We start from the raw sequence: 16,940 nt of genomic DNA, 5'->3' as shown, positions 1-16,940 counted from the left end.
TAGCATCTCCAAAAAAAGTTAGTTAAGTAAGTAATCTCAGAAAATGAACTCAGAGGTTCTGAAGAAATATGAACAAAATGCCTTGACAAATGAGATCTGGTCTCGATTGAATTATATAGTAAATCCTAATACCAGAAATATTCCAACTGATATAACCTAACCTAATCTAACCTAATTGCAATGTTTCTGTCGTATTTAACTTAACCTAGCCTAACTGCAACACTCTATTTTTTTCTGCTATCAATGTTGAGGTAGAAAATAACTGAATAATAATCATTCAGATTCTTACTGGGAGAGGTTAGCATGTCTGGTATGAAATTTTCTCCTCGTGGATTGTCCATGTCTTTATTTGTTTATTTCTCTGTTTTTTAGGTTATCTGGTAAATACAGGGTGTGGTTACCTTGGTACAAGTAGGCGCTATGGTTTGAATCAGGGTGGAAGTCTTTCTCGCTTATGAATATAATTAGAACTTCGAATAATGTTACTCGAGGCTTCTTGATATGGTGGCAAATTTTGTTTTCATGCAGTCACTTTACTACTACTACTACTACCAAATAAGATAACTACTTGAATAACCTTGTCTTGGCATTTGTTGTAAATTATAGTACTAATAATTTCAAATGTGCATGGTTAATGGACCTATGGCTGATAGATCGTTGACACTTCCTTGTATATCAGTTATTCATTCTTTGTCAGATTGTTTTTAGGGTTCAGTACTCTAAAGAACAGTCGTCAAATAAATATTGAGAAAGCTATAACACAGAATGCTGCACTAACCTAAATAACCCCTTCACAGCTGCCTAGCTCTTCGTGTAATGGGCGAAGGTCTATTAGTCTTATGTCCTACACAATTTTAGTGTAGTTATTACCACTCGGTATCCTTTTTGTATTATATGAAATGTAGCTTGTGGATATTTCTTGTATTTACATTGCTTAAGGCTAGATGTAGGCTAGGTTTCACAGTGTTTGTCATTTCGATAGGGAGGAATGCACTGGCGAGGAAGGCCTCAGTGTTACCGCAAGTTTCATCCCTATGGCTTCTTCCAGGTTTGACCACCATCAGGTTTTCCTAGTGCACGGAGATCTTAGATTGTTTACTCTTTAGTGGGTTCTCAAGTGGAGGAACATTCACATGCAGATACATGCGTAAATGCTTTACAGAAGTGCTTCCTCTTTAAAGAAGTTGTGTTCATAATTGTCCTGCCTCCCTTGGCAGACTGTCCCAATCATTGGATCAAGGATTAGTGCTAACTTAAGTTCTTATCAGTGGCTAAAGGATCTGCACTGGATGTGACAAGGGATTAAAGTTTCTTTTATTTATTTATTTTATTTTTAGAAAGACTGCATAGGAAACTGAAGATTCAGTCTAGCCTTCTCTTCTCTAACAACTTACGGTGGTGAAGGTTTAAACCCAGAAACAAGAATAATCAGGCATGACCAAAGAATAATTAGTTCATTTCATGATTTCATCGCATCAGTTAGGAGGGACTGAACGACAAACAGATATTTGTGTTGACTGAAGTGTTCCATGACGTTACATTAATTGACGAAGATACTGACGTCTTCTAGTTCAGAGGAATCCGGTGCAAGGCCCTGAGAAATCTCGATGACCTTTGATCTTGTTGAATGTTTATTTTCATGCAGAATGTCAGCAACATTCTAAATCATACCCTAATAAATTATCTAACAGCATAATCACTTAAGAGCCGTCTGCTAACCCTTACACTATCCATAGTTGTAATGATTCCCAGAGAGATGTGATCTTTGATCTAACCTCAGTAGTGGTGACACTGACTAATAAAATATCTGATTATTGGAGCATGATAAGACGTAATAGGTAATGCAGTAAATAAAGAGAACTGAAATGAATGACATAAAAAACATTGCAAATAGTATATAGCCACTAAACATTAATATAGAATATACAGTAAACTGCTGATTTGCAAGAATGAATCAGTCTTATTAACATATGTTCTTCCTTCATCTGTGCTCATTCAGAATTCAATCCATGATTCCTTTCCAAATTTACTAAATTTCTGGGAGAAAAACTGAAGTTTCAAGTTAATATATCCATTGTCTCCAAATGAATTGCGAGAGGTATAGACCTATGGTTTCTATCTTTCCATAGATAGCCTTACAAACAAGAGTTTTCATTTTTTTTTTTTTGTCATTTTGGAACAGGATAATTCCAGGGGCGATATCGCCTTCCCAGGAGATCCAGGCTTTCCAGCTGCAGCGATCAACCGCTTCGTAGAACCCGTCACAACGGTCAGAGCTGCTCAGAGGCCCGGCTGCACCATGAATTCCCCTGATCCGTCAGCCCCTTGCGTGGAAGACCAAGAGTACAACGACAGCATCAGGTAACGTAACGGGTATTTTGCCGTTCGGTTTTCCTTCGCCCTGACCTTCATCAGGGCTGATGTTCAGTCTAGGTTCAAGGATTCAAATTGCTGTCAGTTCTATTGTACAACACTTAACCATGTAATTCCTAGTGCAGTTTTTACCTCGAATCTTTTGCTTCTTGTCATATATATATATATATATATATATATATATATATATATATATATATATATATATATATATATATATATATATATGTATATATATATATATATATATATATATATATATATATATATATATATATATATATATATATATATATATATATATATATATATGTATATAACAACTGGAAGCTGTTATTGAACATGTCTCTTGTCGGTTGACGTTGTAGCATACTCTTTTACAACTGATTCCCACCCAGAAATACCAGGGAAAACGAAATTACTGTGAGCAATATAATTGGAAAGTTAGAAGATTCAACGATGACCCGAGTAAGATATACAGTGACATTGCAGATATGAATGTCTTTAATATTGCAGATATAAATGCCTTTTATTCAATGGAGCAAGTAAACGTTCTGAGTCTGAACATTGTTTGAGGCTGGCAGTAAAACTCTTAAAGCACAAATATTTTTGCGTAGTTTTTGTATTACACCTCTGGTAATGATTAAAACAAAACTACCCACACCTTGCTGTTACATTTGTCATTGGTTTTTAATTCTTCTTTTTCTGACCGTGATTTGAATACCTTCGACCTTACTCACGGGGTCCATAAGTCACGAGCTATTTTTATTGAGTTTTAGTCGTATCGCATACATATTTTTGTGGTGACAAGTGTAGAGTCTCATGAAAAAACTATGTAACTGTGCGCCCTGGCTACCGCAAATTTTTTGGGGTGTCTCTTGTCTATTTGAAAGCGGACTGTAGTTTGATTATTGTAAACTTAATCATTGTTATACTTTTTAATGTCACTTTTTAATGCCCTTCCTCTTCGCCCAGTTATAATCATCATGCATCTCCACGTATTTGTTCATATTATCCAATTTTTCACCTAATTTATTATTTTATTTTTGTTCATGCGTAATGTTTTAGCAGAAGTACGAGGGGATCTAGAATATTACTATCCTGTGCTACAAGTAACAGAATTTGGGGTGATGTACAATGGCTTTCCACTTTTTAACTGAGAATTTGCTGTATGTTTTGAAGTGTTGGTTCTCTTAAAATATTTTCTACGGGATATTTGTGTTTTGATTAAAATTTTCGATCAAAAAGATTTATGGCAGTTTTTATGTGCCCCGCAACTTTGTTACATCCATATGTGCAAACGTACACTGTGTGCGCACATGCAAGCGCTTTCAAACACCCACACTCACATACGCAAGTGTAATCTTCATGATCTGTGATAGATGTAATACCGCCTTTACAGTATTTAAAGAGACAGAGAGAGAGAGAGAGAGAAACTCGATTCATTACCTAACACCGGCGGCTCTCAAGCCCAGTTGTTGCTTCCGCTCATACTAGTGGCTTAAGGCCTACAGCTGTTTTTAATATTTTTTTAAAATTATATTTTTAAGAATGTACTAATATATTTTTAAAAATATTTATAAATGTTCACCACGGTATATTTCACCTAATAAAGTGATTTAATTTTGCTGCTTTTCGTCATCACAAATAGTGAAAAAGTTTCTATTTTAATCCTTTATCGTCTTCCCACAGAGAGCTGGTTGAGTCGGTTGTTGGCCCGATCCCGAAGTGTTAACGAGATCGTCAGCGACCCTGGAATCAGCGTCATTCTGAATGATGTAAGTTGCCTTTGGTAGGTCGTCAGTCTGCACGCAGTCTGTTTTTTTTTTTATCTCTATACACCAATGTGCCTAGCAAGCAATGCAGTTATTTGTCCTGCCTGTAGATATTTGTTTCTGTATTTTTTTTATCCTTGTTTATTTAGCTTACTTCTCTGCCTACAGTTGGTGCCAATTATATTATTTTGTTACTCTGTTTCAGCCTTTCTTAATGAATCTCTCGGCATCTCTAATATAAATATGTATTTCCTGAAATATTGCTGTAATACGGTTTCACCTGACAGTAAATTATCTTAGGCGGAGCATTTTTGCGTATCGTAGGTAATGAATTGCATTAATCTGTTCCGTCATTTTTAGCTTTCCATCTCTCTCCTTTGAAAAGTGAGGCAATAAACGTTTTTAAAAAGGGAGAGAAACTAGTTTTATGTACTTTCCTACTTTTACTGCATTTCACTTTATTTACTTCGCTGCCTGAAGTCTTAGTGATTTCTCAGCTTCTCAGCTGATGGCTAGTTCTCGTCTTTTCATTCTTACTAAATCTTTTATGTTCATTTTTTATCGTGCCTTTATTATATAAATTTAATGTATCCCTTCTGAAAACAAAGGTCTCTTTGAGCATCAATGCCCCACTTCAGTATAGTATACCTACCATTACCTTTCTTGCATTTGTGATCAAATCAAGTTTTCTTGACGCCTTTACCTTCATTCTTTCGCTTAATATCCTTTTAAAGATTCAGATTCCCGTTACTTGAACTTGTGTAACTTTGCACCATCCTTGCCGTCAAATTTTACACGTAAGGTCTCCCTTTTATGTGTTTTTGTTAGTATCTCGGATTTGCATGACATTACTATGAGACATTGCCTTTGTATTCCATTCCTCTTGAAGTCCCTTTCTCTGCCGTTAAATTTTTCATGTACATTCAGTCAACGTTTTGACATGTACCTGGGCCTCTATTTTTAACGATTTTGCATGCATCTGTGCCTCTGATAGTTCGTTAAAGATTTTGCACGTAAATGGCCTTCTAAACCTTTGTTGACTTCTTGCATTTACCAGGGACTGATAATTTACTGAACGTCTTTGCATATGCAAATGACTAATCATTCAGTTAACGTTTTTGCACGCACATGGACCCTTAATAATTCGGTTAACGTTTTTGCATGTACGTAGCTAATTATTCAGGTAACGTTTTGTGCATGTACATGGATAATTATTCAGATAACGTTTTCAGCATGTACATGGCTAATTGTTCATTTAACCTTTTCTGCATGTACATGGCTAATCATTCAGTTAACGATTTTGCATGTACATGGCTAATTATTCAGTTAACCTTTTCTGCATGGACTTGCACCTCTAATTTGGTTAACTTTTTTGGATATTGATATATATATACTTCCAGTCATTAAGTTAGTTCTTTCGTATATAACTGCGACTAATAATTTAGCTGCCTCAGTACCTTCCAGCAAGACTGCTTGGATCATTGACCATTAGCATACAGTGGCTTAATAGTCGGTTTTTCTTTAGAGATACATCTCAGTGCTTATTCTTTTATCTCAGAGAGGAAATGGCTAAGAGTTAGTTGCTAGCATAAGGTAAGCTGCAAGTCACTGGGTTCACTTTCGAATTGTAGTTACCGTTGTCACGGTGACTGTCATTTATTCCCATTAGTTTTATCACAATTTCTAAGGTTCGGCGGTTCTTTAGGGTCCATGAAAAACTTACTTTGATCTATCATTGCTTTGTGTCAAGTTTCTAAAGCTCTCTTTTCTGAAGTAGTGAAGTGGGTCTAGGTCCCATTAGATATCCATAAAGTGGGTTTCCTATATTTCAAACTTTCCATAAATTATCTCGGTTAATAACTCGATATGCTTCATTTGTGCGGAGACATGGGGACTTTTGTAATCACATGTGAACTGATGTCAGCGCACTTTCCCGAAATCCACATTCCCACCACTAGTCCCTCAGCCTCTCTTTCACTCCTGGTTCCCTTACTAAGGCACGACTTCCACTTAAAATTTTGCAGCTTCACTGTTTAGTTAAGATGTTTCCGTTCATACCGACAGCTCTGCTTTTACTCGTTCCAGGTTTTTTCGTCTGGCCCCCTCCCCAGAACCGTAAGTTCTTTCCAGGGTTACTCGCTGCAGGTCGGGCCTTGGCTGTTACCTTAGTCCTTAGGCGCAGGGAGCCTTTATAGTACCATAGTTTTTTTTAGTGCTCCCTTGGTTTTAGGTTTCGCTTTTTATTTCCCTGTTGCCTTCAGGTTTCTAATAGATTTCCTTGTGGATTTGATCGTTTCACGACTGCTTTCTAATCTCCCGAAGGGGGCGGAATCCCTTCACAGCTTAGATGTCTACGTATGTGTGTATACATAGGCTTATACTTGCTGTATATGAACATTTACAGTAAGTGCGTGGTGCCCCCATAGGAACGTGTATACATAATACGTATTATTGTCATGTGTATACTTGTTTACATCATGAACACAGACTAACTCAAACACGGACAGGTAAATGGGGTCAAATATTATAGAAGGCATGCGGTTGTGTTGTTGGTATATGTCGTTGTTGTTACAATTACTGTTGTTGTTGATGTTATTATTATTAGTATTATTTTATTCATTACATCAACCAAATCCACTAGTTTAGTGTTAAGGGACTTTAACCAGTTTTTGGCTTTATGAAATTGCATGCTTGAATTTATAATTTTTACATTGGTATACAAATATCTTGGGTAATAATTTTTTTTTTTAGTAACTGTAACACTTTGTTCCTGACTGCGTAAGAAAATGCGCTAGCTCAAGGTCTTAGGCCAGTTAACTTTAGTTTGGAATGGTTATATTTTTTCCTCGTAGGGAAATGCCAGGGACTTAGAAGAAATTCAAATGGCTAAATTTACAGTATGACTTCAGAACTATTATCCATGAATTTGCAATTATTGCTAGGAAAATTTCATATATAAATACATATATATTTATATATAATGTAAATTATATATATATATATATATATATATATATATATATATATATATATATATATATATATATATATATATATATATATATATGTATATATTATACTATGTATTATATATATATAGATATGTATAAATAACAGCTTTTTCCATTTTATGTTCATATTTTCTTGATTTTCCTAGTTTCATGTCAAACCCCACACTGTTTTTTTTTTTCCGTCAATCCTTCTATTATTACTCATCTGTCTTACTTTCTCAAACAGAATCTTGTCACACAACTTCCCATGTATATTAGGTAAAATGATTGCCCTAAGATTTCTACTTTCTCCCCTGTCACATCTACTCTCATACGAGGAGGACTTTTCCTCACTCAGACAACCAGACATGCGCCGATCAGCCACCAGATCACACTTTTACCACTGCACAGCACTTGTAATCTCGTCAACCACTGGTATTTTTTTTATTCCATTCTTGAAACTCTTAATCGATTTTCTTTCGTCCTCAGCAGTCACTTCCAAAATCTTTCTCAAAGTTACACTAGCCACCTCCGCTTTTCCATCCTCCAGCTATGCTTCTTTCGCCCTCCGTAGTCAAGTTAACGAGTCTTCTGAATACTTACTCCATCGACCCGCGATTGCATTCACTGATCACCGTCTCGGTGCATCTTTTGTTCCGGGACCCATTTCATCGTTAACCATTCTGTGCATTTACTTGCCTGTAAAATAACTTCATGTTCTCCATGAATTTCTTATACCCACTCCTCTATTTTCACTTTCTTTTATGTAACATTCCTTTTGGATTACCGTGTCAACCCTCCTGTATACCAGGATTAATAGAGTACTCTATTAATCCTGCTGTATACTTCTACGCGATGCTCTCCAATTACTCCTCAAATAATCTCTTTTGGTCACTAAAACTCTCCTTGCGCCATTCATTCTTTTTACTTCATTCTTATTCAGCTCACGTGCATTAATTACAATTACAGTCATATTATTATAACGCCTCATCTCCATCTCAGACAAGTCTGTCTTAACTTCATCCAGATGATGATAATCTTTTCACTGCTTCGTCCATCTATTCTACTATTCAATACTCCAACTTTTGAATATTTCTGAATACTTGGACACTCCCTTCTCACTTACTTAGCACCACCGCCCTTTCATATTCAAAATACCCTTCCAGTCCTGTCTTTCACTCACATTTCTTTCCAGTTCCTGGGCCATATGCACTCACTATTGCAACCTTTTTTTCCTGCTACACATCATATTGCCCAGACAATCCTTGAACCAACACACTGTACTCTTTCATCCCCTCCCGTATTCTCCTGCCACTACACTCACTACCACTTCCCTAGTTCCACACCTTTCAGGTACCTCTCACACAATCGTTTTTATCTTGGCGATTCCAGCACACACACTGCCCTTTTGTCTGTGTCTAAATTCCACAACATCCAGATTTCTCTTCTTTTAAACAAATCAGCTGTCATACTCTCCTTTTTCTCCTCTGCCACCTCCACATACACCTTCTGAACCCTATGACTTGTTTTTCCAATATCATTACAGGTTGCGGACTTGCAAATCTCATACCTCTGGCCATTTTGTGACTTTCACACTTCACAGAGCAGGGGAACTGATATTTTTTGTTTTCTTAATTGTCACGCCACAGTCCCACAGAAGTGAAAGTGTGGTTTCTGTTGGCCCTAGGAAAAGAAGCTCATATGTAGAGCAGTAAAAATACCATTTTTTTTTGGAGGGGGGAGGGTTTCTTCACTTGCATGCAACAGTTCCACGGGAATGAAAGTATGGTTACTGTTGGCCTTAGGAAAAGACGTTCATCTGCAATACATACATATTGTGTTACAGCTCTTTTATCAACCTCTCATTTTTTGGCAGACCCTAACTACTCCTCCTCTCCCAAGTGGAATTGAGCCCAGCACTAGATTTGGCGGCCCCAGGGAAACCCCAGCCTGTGTCTCACGGGAGGAGCTGATCTTCCCCCAGAGGGCAAAGACTCCCAAAAATGACTGGGTCTTCGTGGTGAACCAGGAAGGTGTCAAACAAGCCCTTAGAGTCGAGAGATGTCACAAGTGAGTATGAAAGGATTTGGGTATAATTTTAGTAATACAGTTTCGAGACATCTTGCGGCTTAGGTGATCATACGCCTTGGAGAGAAGATGAGATGCCTGTGAATATAATGGATGTTCAGAAAGTCTAATTATTCTTCCGCAACTATTGATTTATGGTCCAGTTGTGGAATGGGCACACACTTAAAATTCCTTTAGTGATGCAGCTAAACAACAAATTATTGTAAATTGATGCATTTAACATCTGAACCCCTTGCATAAGCTGCTGTTCCTATTACCATGTCTTGAAATGTTCCATGATTCTTGGCTCCTTAAGAAAACTTGTAATAGTTATCATTAAAGTATAACTTATGAAACCAATTTAAATCCGAGGTAATTTAAGAACATTTGCACCGGTTTTTAAGGCTTAAATAGTGCATCTAATTAATATGGCTCATGATTGGATATTTGCTTACCTTAGCGTAATCATTCAGTACTTTCAGTGACTTTTTTTTAGCCAATTCTTCTCCCACACTACTAACTTTATTTTGTCATGGATTCAGCCACTTAGCATCATCACCGTTGATTCTGAAAAATTCACTCACTATCACCTATGGATTATGCAGGTTAGCTCAGGTGGAAAAAAGTCTTTCAGTACAGCCATTTTAGGTAAGAAGGGTAGGGAAAGGATAATTACCCTTGGCTTTCTTGAAAAAAAAATTAGTCTAATTTTTGACGTGTGTGTTCATCACCTATGGATTATGCAAGTTAGCTCAGGTGAAAACAGTCTTTCAGCACAACCATTCTAGGTAAGAAGAGTAGGGAAAGGATAATTACCCTTGGCTTTCTTGAAAAAAAAAAAATGAGTCTAATTTTTGACGTGTATGTTTCAGGGAAGGTGAGCCTTGCAACATCGGAATCCCCATCACTGGCGACGTGACCACTGTGTGCAGGCAGAAGTATGTCTACAGGAGGATGCTGGTTGTTGGAAGTAACCAGATTGAGCCTGAAGAAGTGTTGATGCCCTCCTGCTGCGTCTGCTATGTTCGGTAGGTATAAAATTGGTACCCTTTTGCAGTTTGGTCCCTGGTAAGGTAAAGGAAGCTAACGAATTTTCTGAAATTTTGTATCGTCCTGGAAGGTAAGTGTTGGTAATTGAACAGTGAGAAATCAATTGTGATATTTAAATGCCCTTTTCAGATTTAAAGTCTTGCATCAGTAGCCCCCAGCAGAATGCAGCCTTTAGGTGCAACTTTCAGACTACAGGAATTATGTTGTTCTTTGTTATAAATGTTTATGGAATTGAAAAATCATGCTCGAATTATGTTCTGTTCTTGAATGTAACCCCCACTATCAGGTGGTATGATATCTGTATATTTTGACACAAAACTGTTACATACAGTATGTCACAACTCGCCAAGACAGTAACAAGTTGTATCAAGGTGTGTGACAAAGTATTCCGATCCTCCATGGCGTCCTTTTAGCTAAGAAAGATGTCTGAAATGTCATTTCATGTGGTTGAGATACTGAAAGGAAATGGGGAAAAATCTGAATGATATAGCTAAGATAGAACTTTGTCTAGCTGATGGTGCTCTTACTTTGAAATTGCTATTGGGTTTCTATTGTGTTAAATTAGGGTTTACTGTATATCAGTCCTTGTACTTGGAGTTAAAAATGAGTGCAAACAAAATCTGAAAATTAATTAAAATGCGCACGTAAAGAAAACTGTTTCAATTATTTTTACCAGAGCTGGAAATAATAGAATGAAAGCATACGCAAGTGAAAATATTTACTGAATAAATGATAAATGAATATGCAAATATAAATACTAAATTTTACAGTAAGTAGCTCACTTGGTACAATACAATTTCCAGGAAAAATTCTTTGTATTTAGTAAATGACAACTCTGCTTGTGTGTGTGTCAAATGCGAATGACAATTCACGGCCTGTATTTATAACTGCATCGTCATGCGTTCTTGATGGGTACGCATCCACGTCGAATTAGCAATTTTTCGGTTTGGGAGAGATGTTGGGGATTCGTGATAACATCGTGACCATTCTTGGCCTTTTGGTTCACATTGTGGAATTTACTGGCAACTTTTTGTTTACCCTGTGGGACATTCACAGCAGAGCAATGGTGTTATGATATTTCAAACAAATTCACATTACTCCGCTATCGTAGTTGGTTTATGTTAACTTTCATTATGTCATGAGCCTTTGTAAACCCATCTTCCACATTCATGGCAATTTTCCACAACGCAAGTGCATAGAAATTTTCACTTGTGCAACATGTCACGACACCAATTTGAAAGCAATACCACATTCTTCAACATACGGCGATCAATGATTAGCAGGGAACAATACTTTTAGAATGTTTTGGAACTTGCATTATGGCATCAGCGAAATGGTGACATGTTTTCTAACTTTTGAAATTGTCTGCAACTCCCTGCTCCTACAACACACCAAAGGCTTGTCCTTACGACAAGCCACGACATCTGCATCATCCTAGCAAAAATCGTGAAATCGGGACGGGGTTGTCTCGGGTAACGCTTTTCTAATGAGTTCGTCTCATTCGAACATTTCTTGAGAGACTGAGTGGATGGCATATTTCTGGATCTATTTGAGAAGTTGTTAATGATCAGAATATGATAAATCCTGTTTTCAGAAGCATTTTATGCAGGTGCATAAATCATTTTATTTACATTTACAGTGAACTGTCCTTAGAATTTAAAAAATGTCATCTATATGAAGTGTTAGCTACTTTAGCATTAGAAATCAAGACACTGTTGCTTACGTGCTTGTGAAAATTTATACTGCTCTCTCTCTCTCTCTCTCTCTCTCTCTCTCTCTCTCTCTCTCTCTCTCTCTCTCTCTCTCTCTCTCTCTCTCTCTCTCTCATATATATATATATATATATATATATATATATATATATATATATATATATATATATATATATATATATCAATGGGGAGACGGACATAAAGACTTGTTAAAAGGGTCAATTTATTCCCGACGTTTCGTAATGGCTTCATTACATTTTCGAGGGCTGTATAAAAATAAATATCATAAATTACAAAAGGGTATAAATTTAAATTTAAAAAATTAAGCACAATTGGTTACAAATAAAAAAATTAAAAATAGAAGGAACAATTAAAAGGACAACGTAAAAAACAAAACAAAATCTCTAAAAAAATATACCAAAAAAAAAAAAATATATATATATATATATATATATATATATATATATATATATATATATATATATATATATATATATATATATATATATATATATATATATATATATATATATATAAAAGAAGATATGGACCAACCTATTCAGTGGCAATGTTAAAACTAAACAGAAAACGAAAGACAGAGAGGTACAGTGTGCCGGCAGAGGTTTGGCTGTTTAACAAGGGGACGAGTCGTTTAATCATTAATGATTCCAAAATGGCCAATTCATGGCTGCTAGAGGCTCGCCCTAAAACAGAAAAATCCTTATTTTCAATTGAAGTTTTACATATTCTAGAGTGATTTCTGATATTCACACACCATTGATGTATACCTGGCTGTGGCCACTGCTGTTTGGATATATATATATATATATATATATATATATATATATATATATATATATATATATATATATATATATATATATATATATATATTTATGGCTCTAGTGTGCATTACTACTCATGATATCTCAGCAACTTGGTCACTTCAGCAAAACCAAATGGGTGTTTTGTAACTTCGGCTAATCTAACTTGTCCCTACCAAGGGAGGCTTAAAGAATCTGCAACTTGCTGAAGTGTGACCTGGAGGTAGTTGCAACACAAAGTGATCTTATGCTGTCGCTTGGCAAAGAGCAGCATGGTAAAACCGACTTGGCTTCCACTCATGGAAGTAGATTGGAGCCTTTTCCCTTTTCAGCTCAGCAGGCCTTTTTATGGCATAAGGTTATCATTCGTATACGCTGGATGTGACGTATCACAGTCGACTGACCACCAGATACAAAACTCTCTCTGTTTAGAGCACTAGAGGAGCAGTGAACTTTTCCGGGAACGGATCTTGTCACTCCTACCTGCGCCCTCCAACCCATGTGATCGATCTCACGTGTTGCAAATGAGGCGAAACCGGAACCACTGAGTCACGATATGGGGACGAGAATTATCATTACTGGTTGACAGGGCAGTTGTATTAAGGTAGATCTGGTGAATGTGACCAATAGATTCCACATACAGATACATACATACAAACACATACACAGGCATATATATATATATATATATATATATATATATATATATATATATATATATATATATATATATATATATATATATATACAGTATACTGTTTGTTTGTGCTTGTGTGATTGTGTACATTTTGTATTTATACAAGGTTGTGAAAATAACAATGTGGAAGAAAATAAAACTGAAATAAACAAGCATATCAACTTAACAAGACTATCAAAGTAAACGAGACTAATGAAGAGACATCCGTGGTATGGCAGCGATACAGTCAGATACAAGGATGTTCTCACTTTCCCTTGGTCAGAAATATTTTCAAGGGTACGTAAGGAAAGCTAAACCGAAGGGGTAGCTACATATGAATGGTGAAATCGGGACTAATTATAATATATCCCTTCGACAAGAATAGAGGTTGCAAGAGATGATATTGAGAGGTGGTGAGTGCAAACTGTTATTTACTAGGTTATGTGAAAATATGATAAACGGTTTGGAAATGGAAAGCTAAGTGTGTTAGCATCTGGTTATCAGTAAAATTTGAGATTTCTGGAATATTTTTCTTTTTTGCTTTAAATCGGCTCACTACCATTAGCTCCAGAAATGGTTCACAGATCACAAACTAGCATTTTTTCATAACGTTTTCTTAAAGTATTTACATTGTAAGGAACTGAATGTTCCCTTTTTGAATACCCCAAAATACCCAGAATTTGATCTTCAATGATGCCACGACTGCTTTGCAAAAAAATGAGATAACTATTTTTCCTCTTTTCCAAGGAAGATCCTTATGAACTCATAGAATTGAAGTTTCCTTTCAGAGAATTTATTGTGAAATCCGCAGCGCTAACCTGTGATCAGTGCACAAATAAGCTTAAAATTTACCACATCTGAACAAAAGTGAACACTCGTCACGTCATGCGTGGTTATCAAGTCTTGGAGGCTGGGGAGTTGGGCGGGGGTTGCATATACATACTTTACCATGTATACTATAAGGATGTGTATGTATAGAATATACATAAAAGTTTGAAATCCTGTTATCATTGGTAAAATTTATTCATTCGTATACTATTATATTTCAAAGACATTCTGTGTCAGTAATTTGTATATCTGCACATTACCCTGATTTCTGTACTTGTTCACCAGTGATTAGAATAACCAAGTAAGTATCTTTAAATGCAATTGCTTTTTTCTTATCCACAGCCGCAACAATTTGGACATACCCTCAGCGAGGATTTTAATGCAAGTATAGATGGGCAAATTCCGTTTTGAGTTTGGGCTTTATGTAAACCCGTTTGGCTTGTTTGACCCGACCGCACGTTTTAATGAGTGATACAGCAGCACAATGGCTTATTTCATGTGTTTCCAGCGTTGTAGAGTAGTTTGGAATTATTGCACAACTCATTTCATTCAGTGACAGCGATTTTATGTCTTTTTTCGCAGTGGACATTATCTGGCAACGCCCAGTGATTTCCATGAACACAGCTTATTCCATACGATGTTGATGGTAGTTTGGAGATGAGCCACTTCCTCCATATCGTAGTAAAGTTGTTTGGGGTAGATCACTAGAAACCTGTCCAGTCCCAGACTGGGATTTTAAAAAACACAGGCATTACTTAAGGGTCTTTGCAGCGTCCCATCGGCCCATAGCTGCAACCATTTTCGTTCCTTCTGTACCTCCATTCATATTATCTTTCTTGCTTCGTACTTTCCACCCTCTCTGGACAATTGTTTCATAGTGCAACTGCGAAATTTTCCTCTTGTTACACCTTTCAAACCGTTTAACTCTCAATTTCCCTTTGAAAGCCGAATGATCTCAAAGGTCCCAGCAATTGGCCTTTGGGTTTTGGGGTTTGTTTCTTGTATACGCCTCACGGAGGTCTTCAAGACCTTTCGTCGCTCAAAAGGAGCCTGTGCTTTATGCTTAAAGGTAGCCTCGTAAAGGCTTTCATTTTATGAAAGAGAACCTCAGTTAAGGCTTTTTCACTCTCAAAAATCCTCTTAAAAAGTTACTGGTAACCATAGTCGAACTTCTAAAGTCTCTTCATAGGTACAAAATTAAAATGATCTTTTCACTGCTCTGAGATGACCCCATAATGGCCTCTTATTGCCCTTCCATGAAGGTCCGTCTTTCTGTTGTAAAACACTTCGAAGGAGGTTGTCACTCAAAAATCGACTCAGAGGCACTTCCTCGCTTCACCTCTCCTTTGTATGGTGCTATGTTATTGCCCAAGCACTTCCTCCTAAAGGGTTTTCATTTTGCTCGATAACAGCCTCACAAAAACCAATGTTGTCTGAAGATAGCCTCAGAAAGGCCTGTGTTATTAAGGAAAGTACTGCGACAGACTCGGAGACAGCCTCAATACTGTATGTGTTGCCGAAATACAGCCACAAAATGACCTCTTCAGATTAAAGAGCCTCTCAAAGATTTTTCATCTCTGTTATGATTTTGGCATCATGTATTAAACGTGTTGTTAAAAAAAATGTTGCCATATATATCCAAATATCTTCATGTCTCTAACTTTGCCGATTTTTTTTTTTTTAACAAATGGTTTATTTTTTCATTGTTAGGTCTGGCCACTTAGTACATATGACTCAGCATCCCACTTTTGGCTTTTTCATTTAATACATATTTGCTTCAATTTTTTATTATTGTGTGATTGTTGCTCCCTTTTACTGTGTTTTATTTGTCTGCGGTTGCAGCTTTTGTACTTGAAAAAATTACATTCATACCAAACTCCTGAGTATCTGTTTCGAGTACCTAAAGTACCTATTTTCAGTGTTTTAGCTCTCTCTCTCTCTCTCTCTCTCTCTCTCTCTCTCTCTCTCTCTCTCTCTCTCTCTCTCTCAAAAGAAAAATCTCTCTCTCTCTCTCTCTCTCTCTCTCTCTCTCTCTCTCTCTCTCTCTCTCTCTCTCTCTCTCTCTCTCTCTGCAAAAGAAAAAAGAATTTGCTTGAGAAGTTCGTTTTCATGTTTGAAAATTGCTTGCCTCCAAAATGTTCAGAAATGTCCACTCTTTGTTGTGCCTTGTTTTCATAAACATCTGAGCTTCTACCTATTGTGTGATATACCTCCAAATGTCCATATTCATTTGTTTACTAGTTATGTAATGGGTGGTTCGATAATTATATTGTAATGGTAATTGGTTTCGAAATGTAAATAAACAAGCGAGAGTTCTGTAAATACTTTTCTTTGTATGTATGTAACGAATACGGTTAGTCTCTGTTTAGCCGTCAGTTTGTACAGTAATCTCTTATTAAGAGACATATCTTTGCTCGTGTTTCTTTGCCAGCCTACAAGAGATCAAACATGGCGCAGTGAGTAGGATCTGTTCTGCTGGTGGAATGATCGTAGTCAGAGGTGATTCAAAATTTAAGATTTGATTGACACGATGGAAGAGCAACTACAACAATTGACGGAGCTGCCGGCGAAGCAAGCGGATATGGCTCAGAAGAGGGAAGAACGTTTAGCTACGATGTTAGAAACCATGATGAGCGCGCAAAATG

At 36.6% G+C, this 16,940-nt stretch overlaps 1 protein-coding gene across 1 annotated transcript in view; it reads left to right on the top strand.

Annotated features, from left to right (window-relative positions):
* The window catches only part of LOC136847941 (uncharacterized), a 76,003-nt gene that overhangs the window by 52,414 nt on the left and 6,649 nt on the right, over positions 1-16,940 (top strand). Inside the window, exons 4-10 of the mRNA XM_067119960.1 lie at positions 2,183-2,361; positions 2,890-2,918; positions 4,066-4,151; positions 6,234-6,263; positions 9,015-9,208; positions 10,078-10,233; positions 14,638-14,676. Coding sequence (XP_066976061.1) covers positions 2,183-2,361; positions 2,890-2,918; positions 4,066-4,151; positions 6,234-6,263; positions 9,015-9,208; positions 10,078-10,233; positions 14,638-14,676 — 713 coding nt within the window. The remainder of the gene's footprint in view (positions 1-2,182; positions 2,362-2,889; positions 2,919-4,065; positions 4,152-6,233; positions 6,264-9,014; positions 9,209-10,077; positions 10,234-14,637; positions 14,677-16,940) is intronic.

This window comes from Macrobrachium rosenbergii, chromosome 18 (assembly GCF_040412425.1).
Source record: "Macrobrachium rosenbergii isolate ZJJX-2024 chromosome 18, ASM4041242v1, whole genome shotgun sequence".
In the NCBI taxonomy this organism is placed as follows: domain Eukaryota; kingdom Metazoa; phylum Arthropoda; class Malacostraca; order Decapoda; family Palaemonidae; genus Macrobrachium; species Macrobrachium rosenbergii.
This window is presented reverse-complemented; position numbering and strand designations above follow the sequence as displayed.